General features: G+C 29.4%; 1 protein-coding gene across 6 annotated transcripts in view; it reads left to right on the top strand.

Moving 5' to 3' along the window:
• The window catches only part of LOC131851228 (long-chain-fatty-acid--CoA ligase 5), a 57,995-nt gene that overhangs the window by 24,249 nt on the left and 13,837 nt on the right, over positions 1–19,909 (top strand). For 3 of the 6 annotated variants that reach the window (XM_059201687.1, XM_059201685.1, XM_059201686.1), the window contains exons 2-3: positions 7,703–7,972; positions 11,384–11,538. In XM_059201687.1, coding sequence (XP_059057670.1) covers positions 7,771–7,972; positions 11,384–11,538 — 357 coding nt within the window. In that variant the 5' untranslated portion in view covers positions 7,703–7,770. Of the gene's footprint in view, positions 1–7,702; positions 7,973–11,383; positions 11,539–13,028; positions 13,348–19,909 lie in introns of those variants that run through there. The other 3 variants (XM_059201688.1, XM_059201689.1, XM_059201690.1) reach the window with 3 other exon arrangements.

The following is a 19,909-nucleotide window of genomic DNA, read 5'->3' as shown; positions in this document are numbered from 1 at the left end:
TAAATTCCACTAATAAGTAATATATAAATTTTTAAAACAATGAAATAATACGGACTGTGATTTTTATATAGTGAACGCTATGAATATTTTAGGTAATTAATTGCAAGAGCACTTTAAGTAGTCATTCGGAAATATTGAATTAATTTAATTGTTTTTGAAAATTGACTGATAATGTTGACATTGCGAGATACGGTAATGAAGGCTCTGTCATAAATAAAATATTATTTTACCTTCATTTTGTAAACATGAAGGTTATTACTAAATGGTCTTGAATTTATGATAAGTGAATAAAGTAAAATCCTTTTTCTCGTATGAGACTGAGATTTTTATTATTTCCTATATTTTGTTTATTTTTTACATAATGGTTCATTATTTGCAGTGTACTATGACTATGTTATAAATATATTTTATATTTTTTGTATATCTAAATTACATATAGGTATTTATTTAACTAAAATAACGGATTACCTACATTAAGTAAGTAATGGACATATTTTTTTCAATTATTTATTTCATTTTCATTTTTACTCTATTATAACATACTCAATGTTATAATAATATATCGGAATACCTGTAACATTACTATATGTCAATATTACTTAAATAAAAGCACGTACCACGAAGCACTAAAGGCATGGTGCAGATATTTAATATTGTCATTTCAAAGAATAAAGCCACTACGATAAACATCGTTATTATCTTACAAGAACATAATGTACAATAGCAAGTACCTATATGAGTTTGTATTCACGTGACTCAATGCTGTGGGTGTCACATTTCGTATGCACAAGTACAGTGCCTAGGAAGTGCACTCATGTTCTTACATATATCGATGTTTTTATACGGCCATGCGCGAAATTATTCGCAATTTCTATTCAGTTAACGTTTCAATTAGGGATGTCGTTTATAGCATTGTTATTTATGGGCGATTGTTATTCTGACAATAGTAAATTTACGATCTCGTTTTTTATATACGTACTTTTGAAATGTATATGTTTATAATTAATACCTGTTTCTCTTGGTCACTCCATAACATATTAACTACTTAAACGATTTCATTTTTCTATTTTTTACTATAATCTAACATTTTATTTAACTTAACTGTAATCTAATATTATATAGAACGTTCCTACTGTACGGAAAAATTACAAAAATATGTTCAAATATTAATGGTAATTTGGTTTTAGTTGTGATAATATTTGACATTACCCTCATTTGGAGAGAGTTCATTTCGTCTTGTTTTGCTTTTATTTATAATATATAGATTCGCGATTGTTATGTTAATATTGTGTATGTATAAATATTTAGTAGGTTTTAATATATAGTTTTTTTTATGGTATATAATTTTATTTAATTAAAAATTGTCATTTATAATTCATGTTACTTATAATTTTACGAAATTATTTAGCAGTTCTTGTTTAATAAATGTCATATCTACGCATAATAGATTTAATACGTGTATATGTTCATCAAATAAATGTCAATCATCAATTAGTAAAACAAAATAACACGAGATAAATTTGCATCGTAACAGAGCAAAACGTTCGAGTCTCGTATGATGCTCAATATAAATGTTAATGGATTTCATTACATGCATGTGGACGTTTTAATTTGGCTATGCTATTTGATGTCATGTGGTGAATACTAGATCGATAGCTGCGTGCCAAATTTTAACAAATGATACTTAATATATATGTATCTTCTCGCCAAGCTCTTTTCAGGGTATACAAATAGGACTAGATTGAAGAGGATTGATTATTAATGGGTTAGACCTTCTACTATGTGCTGATAGTACACGTTTCATTATTTATATTGGTGTAGATTTTATGTAAAATAGGACTTATTTTGGACTAAATTACTCATTATAAATTAATCACAGAATAATTAAATAATTCAAATATTTGCTGTTGAAATGAAACCATATGAAACTGGACGTTAATTCCAAACATTTCACTGCTCATTAGTAACAATGTAGTTTAAAATTGTTTACTTTTTAAGTAAAAGGATACGAAAAAAATTTAAACGGTCACAGTGATCTTGAACACACTCATCGCTACAAGTGGGATTCAGGTTCTGTTGTGTCATACAGGCATTGAAGATCCCATCTACAGGCTACGGTAACCACTTATCGGCAAAACTTTAATCATGTATAGATACAATGTATAAGCAAACGGAACAAAAAATCTACAATGCAGTAACTACATGCTTTGACGGTGCATTAAACGTTCGAACATAAAAAAACTACAATAAAAGCCGCGTCCGGTTTGACATATCACTTTCCATTAACGGTAAATTTTACTACAACCATGCGACTATGAAGTAATTAAAACGGTTCGCATCGGCCGCGTAGCGCTTTTTTAACTGTAATCGCGATTCTGAGAGAAAAAATCAAATAGCGAATTGACGACCTTATCAAACACGCAGTTCAATAACCCCAATTTTGTTATGGCTAGGTTTTATATCGTTGTTGGTTTTGGGTTAACTCAAGTCACTGTTAACACTATAGTATACTTTATAAAGATATCAATGTTCAAGACTAAGTCAGCGTCGCCACTGTGTCGCATCATTTGTTTATAAATTGCAGCAAGCAATTTAATGTATAGCATTTCTAAATCTATAACATTTGCTATTTTAAATAATTAAATATAACACTATTTTAAATAATTGCCGTGTTATATTACGTATGTTCAGAACGTTGGAAATTTGCATATATAGAGTAAGTCATATAATATAATTTATTACTTCAATTAAAATTGGTGACAATATAATATAGAGTTCCTCTGGTGATATAGTCGTACATTAAAGAATTGTTTTTAGCAGTTTCTGCCGTAACGCAAGTTAACTGGTTTATTGATATATATACGCAAGAATATAAATAAATATTGTATTTGTTACAAAATTTATATTGAAATATTCTAAACCCACCGGATTTTTGAATTCGTTAACAATATTATATATAGTTATAAATTCAATCAGAAGAGTCTTTAGAAGTTGCGTATTCAATACCTATTACTTTCTTAGTAATAGGATGAAATACTATCTTCTGCTATGGCCCCTGTATACGAAGAATCTACTATGTATAATTGTATACTAAATAAATTTAGTTTCATGATATCTAGTATTTTTGGGTAAAAGATAATGACTCAGTCCGAACTTATCTATCTATAATATTAATATCTAATAGATAAGAAATATTTGCAAATAATATTGATAATTTATTAGAGGGTGATGACACCTGAATAGAGGCCTATGGTAGAACAAGTTTCGGTGACAGCCATGTAATTTTATTGTTTCGTGAACCAGATCGAAATGTTGGAACAACCGTTAGGTGTGAATGTTCCGATAGCGGAAACGGTTGTTGGTTTTATTGGTCCCTATCGATAAAACGTTATCAGTGTAGAGGTGAGAACAATAGAGAACACGCCATTCAATCTGTACATTCAGATCTACAATACGATTGTTTTCACCTCTGACAAAGTATTAATTGGAGATGATCTACTTGCGAATATTACTAAGTCCCTTATCGAGTTTTGAAAATACCACTTTTCAATTCTCGCGATATTTGTTAGATATCAAAATTTCTGTAATTCAATTTTTAATTAATTTATTTCTCATGTCTATTGTCCCAATTTATTTGGAGTCCGTCCTCTAAGTTGTTGTTTTTCATCTTTTTTGAACTACTCTTCTGATGTTGGACGTAGCCGGCCTTACCAGCTGAATCGTACGCCATTATACGTTGTTTCTTCGCTTATAGTAATAAGCGAAGAAACAACGTTACTATACAAATTTCATGTTTTCCATTATTGTATCCACCCGCAATTACTAGTATGTTTCTTTTTCGGTATCTTTTTCTTTCTTCCATGTTTATTACTCTTTTAGTGATTTATTCGTCATCCCGTCTTATTACGAACCGTACCAACTCAGGTGCATATCTTCTCATTTCATATTAAATATACAGTGAAACTTCAATCACTGTATAATTAATATGAAATGAGGATAAATGCAGAAGAATAAAATTGAGCAATATAGTCCAAAGGATCAGCATAGGTGAATAGGCTAATTACTACAATAAATGCGCTTGAATAGTGATAATATAGATATACTAGTTGTGGCCACGATTTTACCTGCGTGAAATTTATTGCCTATATGTTATTCTGATTTATTTATTTCTGATGATTATGATATTGCCTATATGTTATGATATAAGCTATATTACTGTAAAGTTTCATCAAAATCCGTTCAGTAGTTTTTGCGTGAAAGAATAACAAACATCCATATATACTCACAAACTTTCCCGTTTTTAATATTAATAACATAGAGGTAGTTTCCTAAAAGATTAGCCGCTGTTAGGTACTTTAGGAGATTAGACCCAATGTCATGTTAATAGTAAGGTAGAGTTCTTAAAAATATTTAGTTTAAAAAAGCACAAGTAGGTTTTCGAGTTCATGTAATTCGAAGTACAGACCTACAACGTTGGATCGAAATACCTGCTTGTTTTTTATTTATACCTTGAATATTTCAACAAATCGAAATCAACCGCGTAAATCTTGCAGTGTTTCCAAAACTCCTGTCACACGAAATCGAATTGGGACTGAATAAAATATTTGATGGATTTCGCAACAAAACGCAACGGAAATGTTTAGTAAGCATTTTCGTTAACTCCGCACTGTGCTCGTTGAAATATGAAATGTAGTTTGTAGGCGGATATTCAATGCGCCTTTCGATGCTTACTTATGGTTGTTATTTACTGTAAGGTGTTTGATGTCTGAATGTTGACTTACGTTATTATTTATATCCAGGGCCTTATTCCGAAATGTATGTACAATATTACAATGATATTATAATATTGTTCAATATATTTTAGTCTAACCTAACATATATTTTACACCTCACTAGCTTAATTCTATGCATATTATAGTTATCGTGTTACATTACAATAACTAATAATATACATATACAACATATAGCTAACTATGTAATATTACTAATTAATTGAATAACTTTATAAATCTGATTTACGAAAGTGAAGTGTCATCAATTTGTTTAAAGAATATAACATATATTTTTTTGTGTATCAGTGCTAATTCTATTTATTCGTATTTTATACTATCGAATGCAAAATCTTGGTGAATACTATTGAGGTGCCTACGTACTTGGTTAATATTATAGGTCAGTGCGGCGCCGCGCATTTTGTGCCTCGATTATAAAATGACTGCCTACAAATAGTTGCCATAAAGCTACCAGTGGTTATGATGAAAATACTTTGTGTGAATAGACAAAAGAAAAGTTCCCCTCTATATCCGTCTTTTTGTGTACTTGTCAATACTCATACACATACAGTAATTGTATAATGACAATAGCTTTTAAATTACTCGAGAGATTACTACTATTTTCGCCATAATTGGTAATTATTAAGAGTCAGAATATGCGGGATATATGACATGTATAAAATACATTCAATCTAGGTAACTGAAGTAGAAATAAAGTGTCCAATTTTTCTTTAAAAAATAATACATTTATTAACTCAGAGGCAAACTTGAGTAAACCTGTAGTAGTACGTTATATAAGTACCTATGGTAACTAATGTAGGAAGTTACATATTGGATTTATCTGCTCTCGTGCGTATTATTAAAAATATTTTTCGTAATTCAAGTTTCAACTAAGAGGTTTCGTAATTAACGTTCAGTAAACAAGTATTACTGTTAATATAAATATAATAATATAAAATTTCAAATCGTTTAACTAGGTAATACAAGTAATAAATATTTATTACATGTAATTACGGGTTCCTTTTAAAAGTTGGAGTCGTTAAAACCGCATAGCATTATTGGACAGTCTCGGTAATCATCAGACCATAATATTGAAGATATCTAAGGGCATTTTAAAATACATTTGTAATCTTGGTGTGAATATTAATGTATTCTCGCACTGTTACTTATAATTTTTATAATACCGTGATTATAAAAGTTATACAATTATTTTATATCGCCTCTCTGAAAATAAGGAAATCATATAGCATAAGTGTTTTACTCGTTCGAATTTCTCATGAGCTTTTCAGAAAGTTTTTTTAGTTTGTTTAATAGCCTACTTTACATTAGAAATCTTTTATTATTCTTGGCCAAAAGAACAAATAGGTACAGTCGATATCATTAAATATCTAAACTAAGACTAAAAAAAAGAACTAAAAATGAACAATTTTCCAACAATAATAAATGGTAGTAAATGGTAGCTCTCATTTTATCCTAGGTTGCCATAGGCATAAGTACAGAATAATAAAGTCTTCAATGTACTATAATTATTTTTCAGTCGCTGGTTAAAACCGAGTATCGAATCTAATGACACATACTAATCTAAAAATGTAATTATCCATAATTATCAGCTTAGGGTAACATTAAAACCTACTTTGATACAAGTACCTTTAAGAATACATGTACTGTATAATTTTGCAATCACGTATTAAAACGAATGCATTCATAATCTATAGAGGTAGCATACGCGTAATTAGCAGTTACTAGCGACTTTGCACATATGTCTATTCATGAGTTTAAAATTACTACAATTAATTTTACCGACAGTATCATTTGAAAAAAAATATCAATATTATATTCTAATTTTATTATAACTTAGTAGGTTGAACTTTTTGTGTTGTATACTCGAAAACGAATAGTAATTTCAGAAGTAATGGCAATGCTGTTAAATTCCTTATTTTAAATGGAACTCTTAAAGCGACATTCACCGGACTATTTTAAAAGACCGTAAACTTTTAAAAGCAACCCTGGAATATATTATTAACAACTCCATATAATTGAACAGTCAATCGTAAATGTTGGAAAGTCATTTGTGAGCAGATATGTAATATGAAATAAAAACAATTCTTAGAAGTACATTTAAGAATGCTACATATATTTACTATCAAGAACACGTGAGTATAAATAAATTAGCGTCGATAATAACTTTTAAGTTATTGGTAATAAATTTTATTATTGTTACAAACAGAATTTTACAAGTGTATATATAACATATGTTGTTCTGTTCACAAACGAAATAAATATGTTTTACAGGAAAATAATGGCAAGGTTCATTTAAATAAAACAAAAACTTTAATTAATATAGACAGGCACAATAAATTTATTTGACTTGTTGTTAGGAAAATGAAAAAGTAGATGACTATAATAGTATTTCTAGTTGCGCTCCATTGAAGCGAAGAAATATAACGCGATTTACAATACTTCAACGAATGTTGAAATTATCAAAGTTTTTCAAATAGGCATTATTACATTTTATTTTATTCGAGTTTCACCATATTATAATTTATTGCACTACCTAAGATTTACTAATTTACCTCATAATGTTTTGGGTATATAGAATACATGAAGATATATTGTACACGTCGTATTGTCTGTTTGTTAAAAGAATAGTGATCTATCTTTTCACTTTACAATCAGTTCAATGAACATAAATTGATAAGGTTCGATGGAATTAGACACCAGATTACATATTAGTTATCGACTTAAACGATGTTAATGAACTTTACAAGGCCAAAGCCTTCCAAGATAACTCTATAAAACCTTTTAGTTTTATAGATTTCATTTCATTCCACAACATAATAGTACGTTATTGATTTTTTACGACAATCGAGCTTCAAAAAGTTGATATAGAAATAATGAAACATGTTAAAAAATTAAATATTTAATACATGTAGGTACTTAGGAAAAGTGATGCCTCAGTATCCCATGACTATGGTAATATAAAAATAGTGATGTATTGAAAATGTGTGAAAAATACAAAATGGGAAGCGGAAAGTTCGGTTTTAATGGAAAGAAAGACAAAGTGACAGTGACGGGTGCCAAGACTGAATTTAGTGTTAAGGAAACATACAATAAAATACAAAAGAAATTGAAGAAGACTGACTCTAAGAAGACTGATGTCCAGGCAGAGGAGAAGACAATATGGTGGAATCAATGCAGCGGATGTAAGATCCTTTCATATTTTTTATATACAAATAACTGTTAGGTAAATAAATATTATATACTATTATTACTCCTTTAGATAATTAAATTAAATTAAATAATTTAAAAATCTGATGAAATTATATTTATTTTAAATTGGCTTCTATTACACATATTCTTAAAGTTTTATTATTAATAATCCAGGTTAGTAAATAGTTTTGGTCAATAGTGTAGGTATACGTTTAAACTTTTTATTAGATTGCAGGATGCAGTAGTAGTATGAAAGCGGAAACTTAATTAAAATAACTGCATAGTAGCTCGTACCTTAATTCACATGTTAAGAATAAATTACTGGTTTCTATTATTTAAAGAACAGAGCCTCTTGAAGGGCCTGCAGGCTTGTTACGCCCTTTGAATTTACAATGAGTGGAAATTAGAGCATCAAGGTTCGCCTTTTGAAATCATACAGTACCTTGAGCGACATGATATCGAGGCCAGGCCGGCCTTAAACGTCGCCTTCAAATTATATGTGAGCCCTTCTAATGAACAGATCGATTACAACATTGACTTTTGCGAGTTTTCTGCCTGCCCTATACAACATAAACACTTGAATATCTGCATGTCAACAGTCTAAATGTGTCCAATCTAGTAGTAGGTATTTGTTTATGAGTAATAAATATTTAACCAACCCTAAACATTATAATAGTGTGCTCTGACCTGTATACCCAGACTATAGGAATTGTAGTCGTTGTATTATGCATTCAGACGTACGAGTCCAAAAATATATGTATACGTGCATTGAGAAGGCATTCCATAGTCCATAAACATTGGATGAAATTATGACACTATCGAAATAAAGAAATTACTTTAACATTATATTATAATATTTTTAATGTTTTTTTTTACTAATTATGAACTAAACACTATTCAAGGCAATAAATTAACTATTTTCAATGTAATTAGCTTTATGTGATAAAGCTAAGTTATTGGGTTACGTTTTTAGTTGAATTATACTTAAAATATAGTTTATCATTGACTCAAATTATTCTAACAGGGTGTAGCTGATAATATCTATGGAACTATATTTCAAAATAAATCGTTAATCATTCAATTATAAGTGCATATATACATATGCACATATATCGATGTAAAAGTGTGCCAATGGAAAGCGCGAGAGAATCCCGAGAAATCTATGCGCTAATGCGACTGCGTGCCCCCCACTTTCTAAACTGGCTAGACTTAAGAATACTATTTAGGGCTGCCAGACACTTTTCCGGAATTAACCTCCTTTGAAACTCTACAATCACTATCGGATATACAATATGTTTTATTCTTCAACAAATTTTTAACTAGCTGAAGCCGCGACTTTATACGCATGTGACTTTTTCATTTCTTAACTGATGGGAATAAAACATACAATACAGTTTAGGTGCAATGACCACAATACTCAAGTGATAAATGCACAAAAATCGACAATGCTGTGTAAGCAAACAGATAAATATTTCATAAAGCATTGTTTTGATTTCTGTTACGTCAATAAAATACTCAGTAACAGTTTTTCTCATATATCATCAATAATAGATATAATAATTAAAATGTAACATGTCTATAAACAATCGGTTACATTTTAATTATATAAGAATAGTAACAGTAATGTTAAACTAAAGAAAAGACGCTAAGACTAAAATTAGAAGGTTGTTTCTTAAAAATAATGCCCCCAGGATGAAAGCTGTGTGTGCACATTTTTGTAAGTACCAATATTATGTGATGTCATAGTACCTATGGCATTTTCACTGTAGTCAGTTTGCGATAGATTGTTTACTTAGGACGGAGGTCAAGTGTTAACTCACTATAACGGCTTCAACCGACACTAATTATCCCATGTGGCTTCAGCCTTAAACATATTTATATTTGGATTGGTAAAAAAATTGTAAAAGTGAATTTACGCCACACCAATTATTTGTCAACCGCCAACCCTAGTTTTGTTTATAGTCCGGGAAATGACTGTCGCCTCGCTGGGAAGTTCTAACATTTCCTTATTGTTTAAGCTAATCTATTATTCAGACCTACGATTAGATAATATATTTCTAGTACAACGCAATTATTTTCTTATATTGTATTTATTCTACAAAACCCTAATTTCAAGTTTTAGGATTAGAGTAGTTTTTATAAGACAATCTTGAATGACGACATACGCATTACACTTTTTCTTTCATATTCATGGTGTTTCATGCCTATAGTGTTGATGATTATTATCAATTGTTATCATGTACCTAAAAATATCGTAAACATCTTAAATTTGTGCCATTTTGTTACAAAATACGTACAAAGATCTAATTCTACAGTAGTATTTAGTGTTACAAATACCACTATCATCACAGTAACCACTACAAATAATCCATAAACTAAAATAGTGTTACTAAAAAAATTAGATTATTGTTAATTCTAAGTTATGATTAAATTCATGTAAATAATATATTCGATAGTTATCAAATGTAAATTTCAATTGATGAAATACATGTATTAATTATTGTTGTGGCAACTTTTGTAATCTATTATCATTAATCTAACTTTAGTATTTAGTTTCTTCTCAGTTCGAGTTGTGGGATAATAGATCCATCCGGAAACTCTATAACTCTATAACAAACGAATGTAATGTTGAAAATATAAAATGGGACTAATAATTTTATACGTAACCACGTACAAAGTTTTATATTAAAAATAATAAACGAAACTTAAATAAATTTATAATTAGGAATTGCCGGGAAAAAATGTGAATCATTATTAATCGCGCAGAGATTGACAATGAAGGCCGTTTTCAGGTAGATCATTATCGAAAGTACCATTCTCGTAGTCTTTTGTTAAGGTTTAATGGACACCGTAATTACTATAGCACCTTATTTGGTGGCTGCTTTTATTAAGTGGCCACCCCGTTAATTCTGTACATCACGTTACTATGTGTCTTAATGGATTCATTTACTTGGCAGAATAATTTATTATATTTATTGATTGCTGTTCTCGGATTGATGATAATATATTTAAAGGTTCAGTGCCAATGCATAGCCTGAGGCACGAGTTGTGTTTATAATTGGTACTTTACGTACAAATAGAATAATCAAGCAGATATTTTTACATTATTAATATTAGTTTTTTTTTTTAAATAAGAGAGTTATGTAAGATTATATCCATGGAATTTGTCCACGAACAAATGTATTTATAACTACAAATTTTTAAAATATGTTTTTAGAATTATTTTAATACGATTAGTCTAGTTTGACTCCATGGAAACCCAGAGCAATTTGAAAAATGTAAGTTCTGGAATAAACAACGATTTAAGTTTCACCAGAATATAATATAGTTACATACTTTCTAACAGTTCCGTTATGCACATTCATAAATTGGTTTATATAAATGTATGTATTATTTTATTCCAGTAAGTGAAATTGACCAGTACTTATGGATGGTCGGTGGATCGGCGGGTGCCCTGGCGTTGACCGGCGTTGCCGCAGCCTCCGCCTTCTACCTCAGCACGAGGCCGAAGCCGGAGAAACCGCTCGTAACATTACACGAACAAAGTCTTTTAGAGCCGGTGAGTTCATTTGTATTAATACGTGAAACAAAAGCTTTGTACCCCTTTTTACGAAATTGCATAGACTCATACTTATTATTGACATAGAGAAGGAGTGCAGAACAGTATATTTTTTAATTATACATAAAATCAACAAAATAATTACACACACTACCCTGTATTTGATACACTCAAGCACTCATACTCTTACAAGTAATAATTAGTATAATAAAATATTGCAATGAAATTAAATAATTTCTCTGCCATATATTAGTAGAGTAGATAAGACGTTACATTCAAATATTATTAATCAGCAATATTTACCATAATAAGCATGCAAATTATATGAAAGTATTCGTTTTATTAAAATTTTCTTGGACACTGAAAAAATTACCAAACGAAGTAATTTTTTTATTTGTCAATTTTAGTTTTTATTTAACAACAATGTATGAGATCTCAATTGTCTAATATATTTTGTAAGACTGTTATTGCCATACAGTATACATTTTTCTTACTTAAATCTAATCAACATATAGGTATGTAAAGTTCATCATTAAGTTGGATAAAAACTTTTCACAAAATGCTTAATAAACAGCGAAAAATTTACATTTTGATAAATATTTTGATGGGACAAAACCACTTTACTTTGTTTTGAAAACAAAAATACTACACACTGTACATTACTTTTAATATTTGCAATAAACAAGGGTCGATGGCCTACATTATAATCGTTTAATCGCACAAAATATACATATATCTATGTCTATATACATAGAGACAAGAACATCATGTGGCCACTTGAGTTTCGACACTCGACAACAATTTTGTTACATCATTGCGAATGTATCTTTGATAATGCCTGCGTATAATAATAGGAAGTCTGCAGACTGACGATTTTTTTGGGTTTTGACCGATAACGAATTTTCTTTGTTATCAAGTAGACTTAGGTTAGTCACTAGATAAGATAAATACAAGTAATCAGTACGAAATATAAAAGTTTCTCAAATCTTCAACGTATGGTCGCTATTGAAGCTAAAAAGCGCTTTATATAATGTATGTAACCTTGACTAGTTACATTATAACAGCAGATTTATTAACGAGTCAACTTGTTCCGCCTATCTACTTACACAATATGTGTAATACATACTTATATTTTAGATAATAATTTTCCATCAAAGTGATTAAAGAATTCACTGTGTCCCTCTCTTCTTTGCCCAACCCATGTTTATCGCGGGTCTCTCTGTCTTTAATAATATAAAAAAATATTGCTAGGTAAGTAGTAGAAACAAATATCAGAGGACTGTTACTAAATAAAATTTATTATATAATTCTTTATACCTAAAAATATCATATGATTAAAAATTTACTTTATTTTATAATGAAAGGGAAACTCCTACAGAATCTTCCTTTGTATCAAAGATCAAGTTGTCCTAATTCAAACTGCCGCCGTTCTAGAGTTGGCAAAGCGCATCTTCGAGCGGTATTTTTAACTCATTTTACCACGGGCAGAGCTGGCCGCTACTCCTGTCACTACTTCAAAATTCAGCGAAAGTGATGGGACATTAAACCTGTGCCAACCGAAAAACAGTCTTAGTGGGTCTTAATAATTAAGGACTTATTCGGAAGTGGAAGGTGACAGTGGACATTTTAAAGCAAAAGTTAAATAACTATGATTGCGCAATGTGACATAGCTTGAACAAATTTGAAAAAAAACGGTGCATTTCGTAGTGTGATAACAGTTAATTAAGAATGGCGTGTTGTGACTGCTGCCTCGGAGTCATTCCGATCAGACCTCCGATAAACTTGAACGAACAATCCGACGCCCTCAAAGTAAGTTATATCAATAAAAACTATTATTGACAATAGTATGCCACGTACAAGGCTAGAATATTATTTGTTTTTATAGGGATATAATCTTTTCAATGCTCAAAGAAAATACTCGGATTCATTTTAAGATTTAGGCTCTCAAAGAAAAATCGCCTACATTTGTAGCATTGCCGGTAGAAACAAGAGGGTATTAAGTCGTATCATAAAATAGATAGAATACTTACAGAGTTAGCGAAAATCCATAACATAGACAAAAACTGATTGGATGTAGAGATTATATTCAAAGGTGCTTGACATTTTTAAGACCTTTACTAAATCACCGAGATATTATAATAATAAAATTATTTAGTATATTATTAACAACGTTTAATTGTACAGATGCAATAAAATTATCAAATCTGTAACTGAGGTCGTAACATTGTTTGTCTGTACTTAGCTCAGAAGCTGATGATAGTTGGCAGAGATCCGTAACATTTAGATTCGCAACATTTAGGTCCACTGTCGAAGAATCATGTGTTAATGATTAGAAATAGCAACATGAGACAATACTTGTTATAAAACATATTACAAAATGTTAATTTTATTATGTATCTATTTTGAAATTTAGTACAAAATAGTTATTACTATCATAACTAAAAAATTCACAATTCATAACCACTATAAATAAATCTGTAAAGTAATTTACAATTCAGCTAAAGGGTGAAGGAAGATAGAAGGTATTTTTTGTGAATTCATAACGACGGCATCACTGCATAGAGTTTGAATTAACTTATATATTTTTAAAGAATTTTAACATAATTGTGTAATAATTTTGATTAATTCAAACAACCTGATTTTAGCATTTAGAATGGTCAGTTTCCAATACTACGGCCTAAATATAAAGTATTTAATTTAGTTTTAATTGAGAGGAATGGGCAACAAATAGATTATAGTTGTTAAAGATAGAAAAACTACATTATTACAAAATAATCTGGCGTGAATTATTGTATACAAACTACTAAATTGTACAAATTATAAAAAGCAATATATTAAATACATAAATGTTAAATAATAAAGTAAATCAGCCCTGTTTCTGTATAGCACATGGACTCAAGTAATTAGGATTGCAGTATATACTATATTTATTTACAAAATCTTAATTTTATTTATATCGAAATGGACAATTATTGTTTTCAAGTTACGTCGCGATTTTTATAATGAATTAAATTTCTATATGACATAAATAAACGATATAATAAAGACTAATATATTAAATGGGAGTGTCTGTGTATTTATGTATGTTTCCTGAATAATCGACTATCTTAATGAAAGGTAGAATAGGGATGAAAATCTGTATTGGAAGCAATTATTTAAAAACGTAAAAGCAATAAAAGATATGGATACAAAATAGACTACCAGAAGTATATATGTACTAATTGTATTTAATATAAGTTACTAGTACTGGCATAAGGTAGTGTCAAATGCATAACAAACCTTAACAAGCATTTTTATCTTTAGGCTTAATCGACAAAACGTCCACACAACTAAAGATAGGTATCTACATAACTGTATAGTTATTTATTTACCCAGAAATATTCTGTTTTTTTTGTGTTTAGTTGTACGTAGTTGATTTATGATTAATGGTGACAGACGCGATGTGATATATTATATTTGCCACAAGTCGTACATTTACGCACAATACCACTCATTCCGGTTGGTACCTAAATTCTGTCCTCTTCATTTGTTAATTATCTGATAAAAATAATATCACTAAAAACGTTTACACCGAAAATACATTTCATTTCGAATGAGATTTTGTTACAATCCCTCCCTCATAACAAATTTTGTTTCATCATACACGGTTAAAATCGTAGTAAGTCTAAATTAACTTAAATTCTACCAATTTTTTGTGTCAGAAGAAATATAGCTCATTTCTTACTCTAATCTAAAATCCTTGTACTTAGTCGCTTACATTTTGTTCTACAAATTAATTATATTTATTTAAATCAAGTTCATTTAGGCTGTTTGAAATTATAGAAATAATCTGTATTCAAATAAACTTAATATAAGCATTTTTGAATAGTCAAGTTTTTTTATTCTACCGCTCATTCGGAATGCAGATTCATCACAAGAAGAATAAACAAAAAACTTGTGTGTTGCTCTTTTAAATAAATATAAATAATAATATCTGCCTATAAAATTGAAGACGATGATCTAATATAATACTACCAAATAACCCAATAAGAACAGAATTATACGGGCGCAAGTTACAAATACGAATAATTACAACTACCACCGTCCACCGTTATATTTTATACCCACTTAATATCATAGTGAGTTAGGAAAAAAGTGAAAATAAGATGTTGTCTAGCTGTTAAATGTTACAATAGTGCTGTGTATAGTTATGGGATGGTTTCAACATTTAAAGAGGAATGAAGTAGTTTTACTGCGAGAATGCATCTCAGTAAAATATTGTTTAGTGTTTTTTTGTAGAGATTACGGTATTCTCTACCTCTTCTGAGATGTGTTGTACCTATACAACACAAACAAATAAAACTGTTTGTATAGTTTCATACAAACTTATGTATTTTCTCTAAAGCATAAACAATGTGACTAAGTGTGTGAGAAAATAGCTAAACTAGTTAAATGTGAACATAAAATTTATACATACGGAATGACATGTTCAGAATTTGACACAAAACGAACGCAAAATATTTTAACGTTGAACATTGCTTTTCTAACGTTTAAATAAAACATGTCGTAAATCAAGATTAACTCTAAATATATTACAGACTATACTTCTCCACCTACAAAATAGTGGGAAACTACGTATAGTTGTTATTTAACTGTACGGCTACGGAAGGGTTGTTTGAATTTAATCTGGTATTTTTCTGAGCTTTGGCAAACAAACTTTACAAGTCACGAGACTGAAACCAAAATATTGAGTGTATTGCAAATTCATAAGAATGAATTGAAAGTTTTTTTTTATTTACAAATATAACAACACTGAGAAACGCCGGCTGTTAGCTGTGGCTGGACTGGGAACATAAAAAAATAGATGTTTTTGAGTTAGAGTCGCTGACTCGTGACAATTCGAAATGGACTGTAAAATATCTTGATTTTGATTGAATTAAATCTGTCTGCATGTTGGTTATAATTACCAGTAAATTTATCACTTTACAAAAGCAATTAATATTATATAATTAATTAAATTACTAAACATAGTTCTATGCCAAATTGGACCTAAATTATAAGCACTACCTAGATGATTATACATTCAAATCATTAACTGATTTAATGCACTACTTATGCCTGTATGATTTTATTTCATGTTATTTGGTAATTTTCATTCACTCAACATGCACTCTATATTTACAGAGAAAAGAATTCTTGTCTGTTATCCTCGACAGTAAATGCTTTTTTGTATTTCATCCGGTACAATAAAAAAATGTCTGTTCAAAAGTATTTGTAAACAACATTTGTTTGATGGTTATTATTATGTGGTCGGGAATACAGATACGTTTATCCATTAGGTAAACACATCTTTTAATCAACGTAATTCTGTTATTGCTTATAGTATGAAGTATCTACGTAAATTGCAACGAAAATAAACCTGGGTTTGACACTAAATTTAAACAAATTATACGTAATTTACAGATTCAGCAAGACAGGCAGTACGTATGAGTGTTTATTTATTTTAAACCTTGAATTGTAAATTCATTAATAAATAACTACTGTCCTACGAATTATGAATTCATTAATAAAATTGCAGATAATTTTCTAGTAAATATGACATTTATAAATTTCACTTAATATCTAAAATTATCCTTAGTTTAGTGTTAATAGCGCAACTGTATGGTATGGTATATATATATATATATATATATATATATATATATATATATATATATATATATATATATATATATATACATATAGATCAAAATATAGTACCAGAATAGATTTTCATTGAATAAAATTAAAGACATTATTAAATTTTGAATGAGAATTAATAATAGTTTAGCAACTAAATGATCGCGTATTTGAAAATTGTCCTGTTGCCAATTTTATATTCACACATTTGCAAAAGTACACATGTTTACAATATGCCTCGAAGTATGTACCCTACGTATTATAATTGAGGGAGAAATAAACAATGGAGAAGCATTTCGTACCTTTGCTATCTTAGCTACATATAGAGTACATATATGACTCCCAGTAGACACGTATATTCCACTTGAAATGTGCAACTAATATAATTATTGGATTTTTGTAATATGGCGAGATTTGTAGCATATCATACCAACTCTACCGTAACCATTTGCATACTGTCCAAATGCTTCAAAAATATTTTGAGTGGTACGAAAATCAGTTTATAGAGAAATAAAACTTGTCAGTCATTCATACAACAGATGCAATAAAATTTTACTATACGGACACCACAATAATTTTACGTACGTCGTAAAAAGTTTAAAAGATCGAAGTTTCTTTAAACATAGTGAAGCGAATATCGTCTGTTTTAAAATGATATTTTTATGTTACTGCACCTAATTTCTAAAATTGTGCTGAAATAGAAGAAGTATTTAATTTTAGAAATTAATTATATCCATTACTAAGTTTGAGTAGAAGATATTTGTTTTAGTACGTCTTATTTAACGAAGAAAGTAACAGCCAAATATAGTTTTCAAAGGTTTCCATACAAAAGTTACTTTCTCAGGATTTAATAATTTCAAAATAATGCGATTTAAATAATAAATGTTTGTTGTATATTGTAGGTTTTGTTTAAGTTCTAGGAGTCTTGCCCTTGTTTGGTTCGCAGGTTAGGTCAATAGGATGGAAATATACATTCTTCGTCATACAAATTTATATGTGTGTTTTTCCATAATTCTTATATTTGCAATAACAAACTGATTCGGGCCACGGAAGTGTCCACGTCAAACGCGCACCGCCAAGACAAATATATGAGCGAGGACGATCTGATTGATCTGTGCCACTTTTTTATAGTATTTCAATTTTATATAAGTTCTTATATATTACTAATCTTGATATTTGTCTATGTTTTGTGATTTGTTTTAATCCTTTCTATTAGTAGAGACACATTCGTAATGTGTAAATAACATTATTTCTGTAATAATTAGTACTTTTTCATTGTTATGAACTAACTTATGTATGTCTACAATAGGTATTTAAAAAAAATTGTTTTTGTAGCAACCAGTATACTTAAACAATTGCATCTAGTTACATTTTTAAAATCCCTTTTTTGTTGATGTAAAGTAAAGAAGTTAATTTCACGAGAATTTGTTATATGACAAATGCTGCTTCACAGTTTTTATCAATTATTTATTAACTATACTAGGTATACTTAGTATAGGTAAAAAATAAATGATACCAAGAAATAGGAATACAAACTGTGCAAAATACTGTCCGATTTTCGGCCATTATTCGTTGCCAACTGTAACATTGACCTGAGTACATACGCTTATTACATTTCAATTCTCTAACTTTTCATGTTTACGCTATACTTAATGTATTTTCTTCTGTTTCTGTTTCCAAGATTATTGTTAGATATATATGTATCGAGAAATACACGTCATTCCTCAGAAATGGCAACTTCGTAACAGGGAACATAGAAGTTAAAAGATGTCCCATTCTATAGTCAGACCATATATCTATTCAGTTGAATAAAACAGCCAGCGCCGTACTACACCAGGCGTCTGAACGCAACCAATAGCGATAGCTTGTCGACCAGAGTCGCGATTCTTAAGAGGGAAGGAATGATCTAGAAGATTAACTTCGCAATCAATGCAAAATCTATTTCTTATAATCATAGTATAGATCTTACTACACATATTGTCACTAGATAAACATAATTAAACTTTAGAAGTCATGTAATATTTTAGTATGGTTATGTATTTCTTAATAATATCACGTTATCACACAATTTTATCATTAGGTAGCTTTTATATTCTAGTAACTAGGCACTAGATACCTATAATGTGCTCTACAATCGCGTAATAACCACGTAAGGTGTTATCGCGTGACATTGTTGATAAATTGCCAATTTTTAATTTACTTGTTCCTAACAAGTCACGAGTGACATCGTGTCATTGTTTACTTTTTTTACAAGCTTCATAAACATCCCTGTCTTTGTAATCATTGAATGATTGTAATTTTTTTTCTAGTAATAACGAGTTACTCAATATCAATCAGAATAACGTCGGCGGTATAACAGTTTAGAACCCTACCTCATTCTCGAGTCGCTGTTTTGATCTCTGCATAATACAAGTAGACGGTTTCTTATTCTTTTGTATTGGTTTAGTAGTTTTCTTGGGATTAATAATCCCAACAACAAAGAAATCTTTTGGTCTCTATTACCTGCAGTAACTAGGGATTTTTTTAAATTTGTTAATTTATATAATTCGTATTTAATAGTGTATATTTATATTTTAATTTATTGATCAATCTAAAAAACTTTATATATATGGCAATTTCAATTTGATAACAAAAGAAATATATATATACTGTTCATTGGTACTCATATATGTTAAAATACCACTTTTTTTAATCGTCATCACATATTACACAT

Source organism: Achroia grisella, unplaced genomic scaffold (assembly GCF_030625045.1).
Source record: "Achroia grisella isolate CSIRO2021 unplaced genomic scaffold, CSIRO_AGI_Agris_v1 utg782, whole genome shotgun sequence".
NCBI classification, from domain to species: domain Eukaryota; kingdom Metazoa; phylum Arthropoda; class Insecta; order Lepidoptera; family Pyralidae; genus Achroia; species Achroia grisella.
Note: the sequence above shows the minus strand (reverse complement) of the source record. Positions and strands in the feature narration are given on the sequence as shown.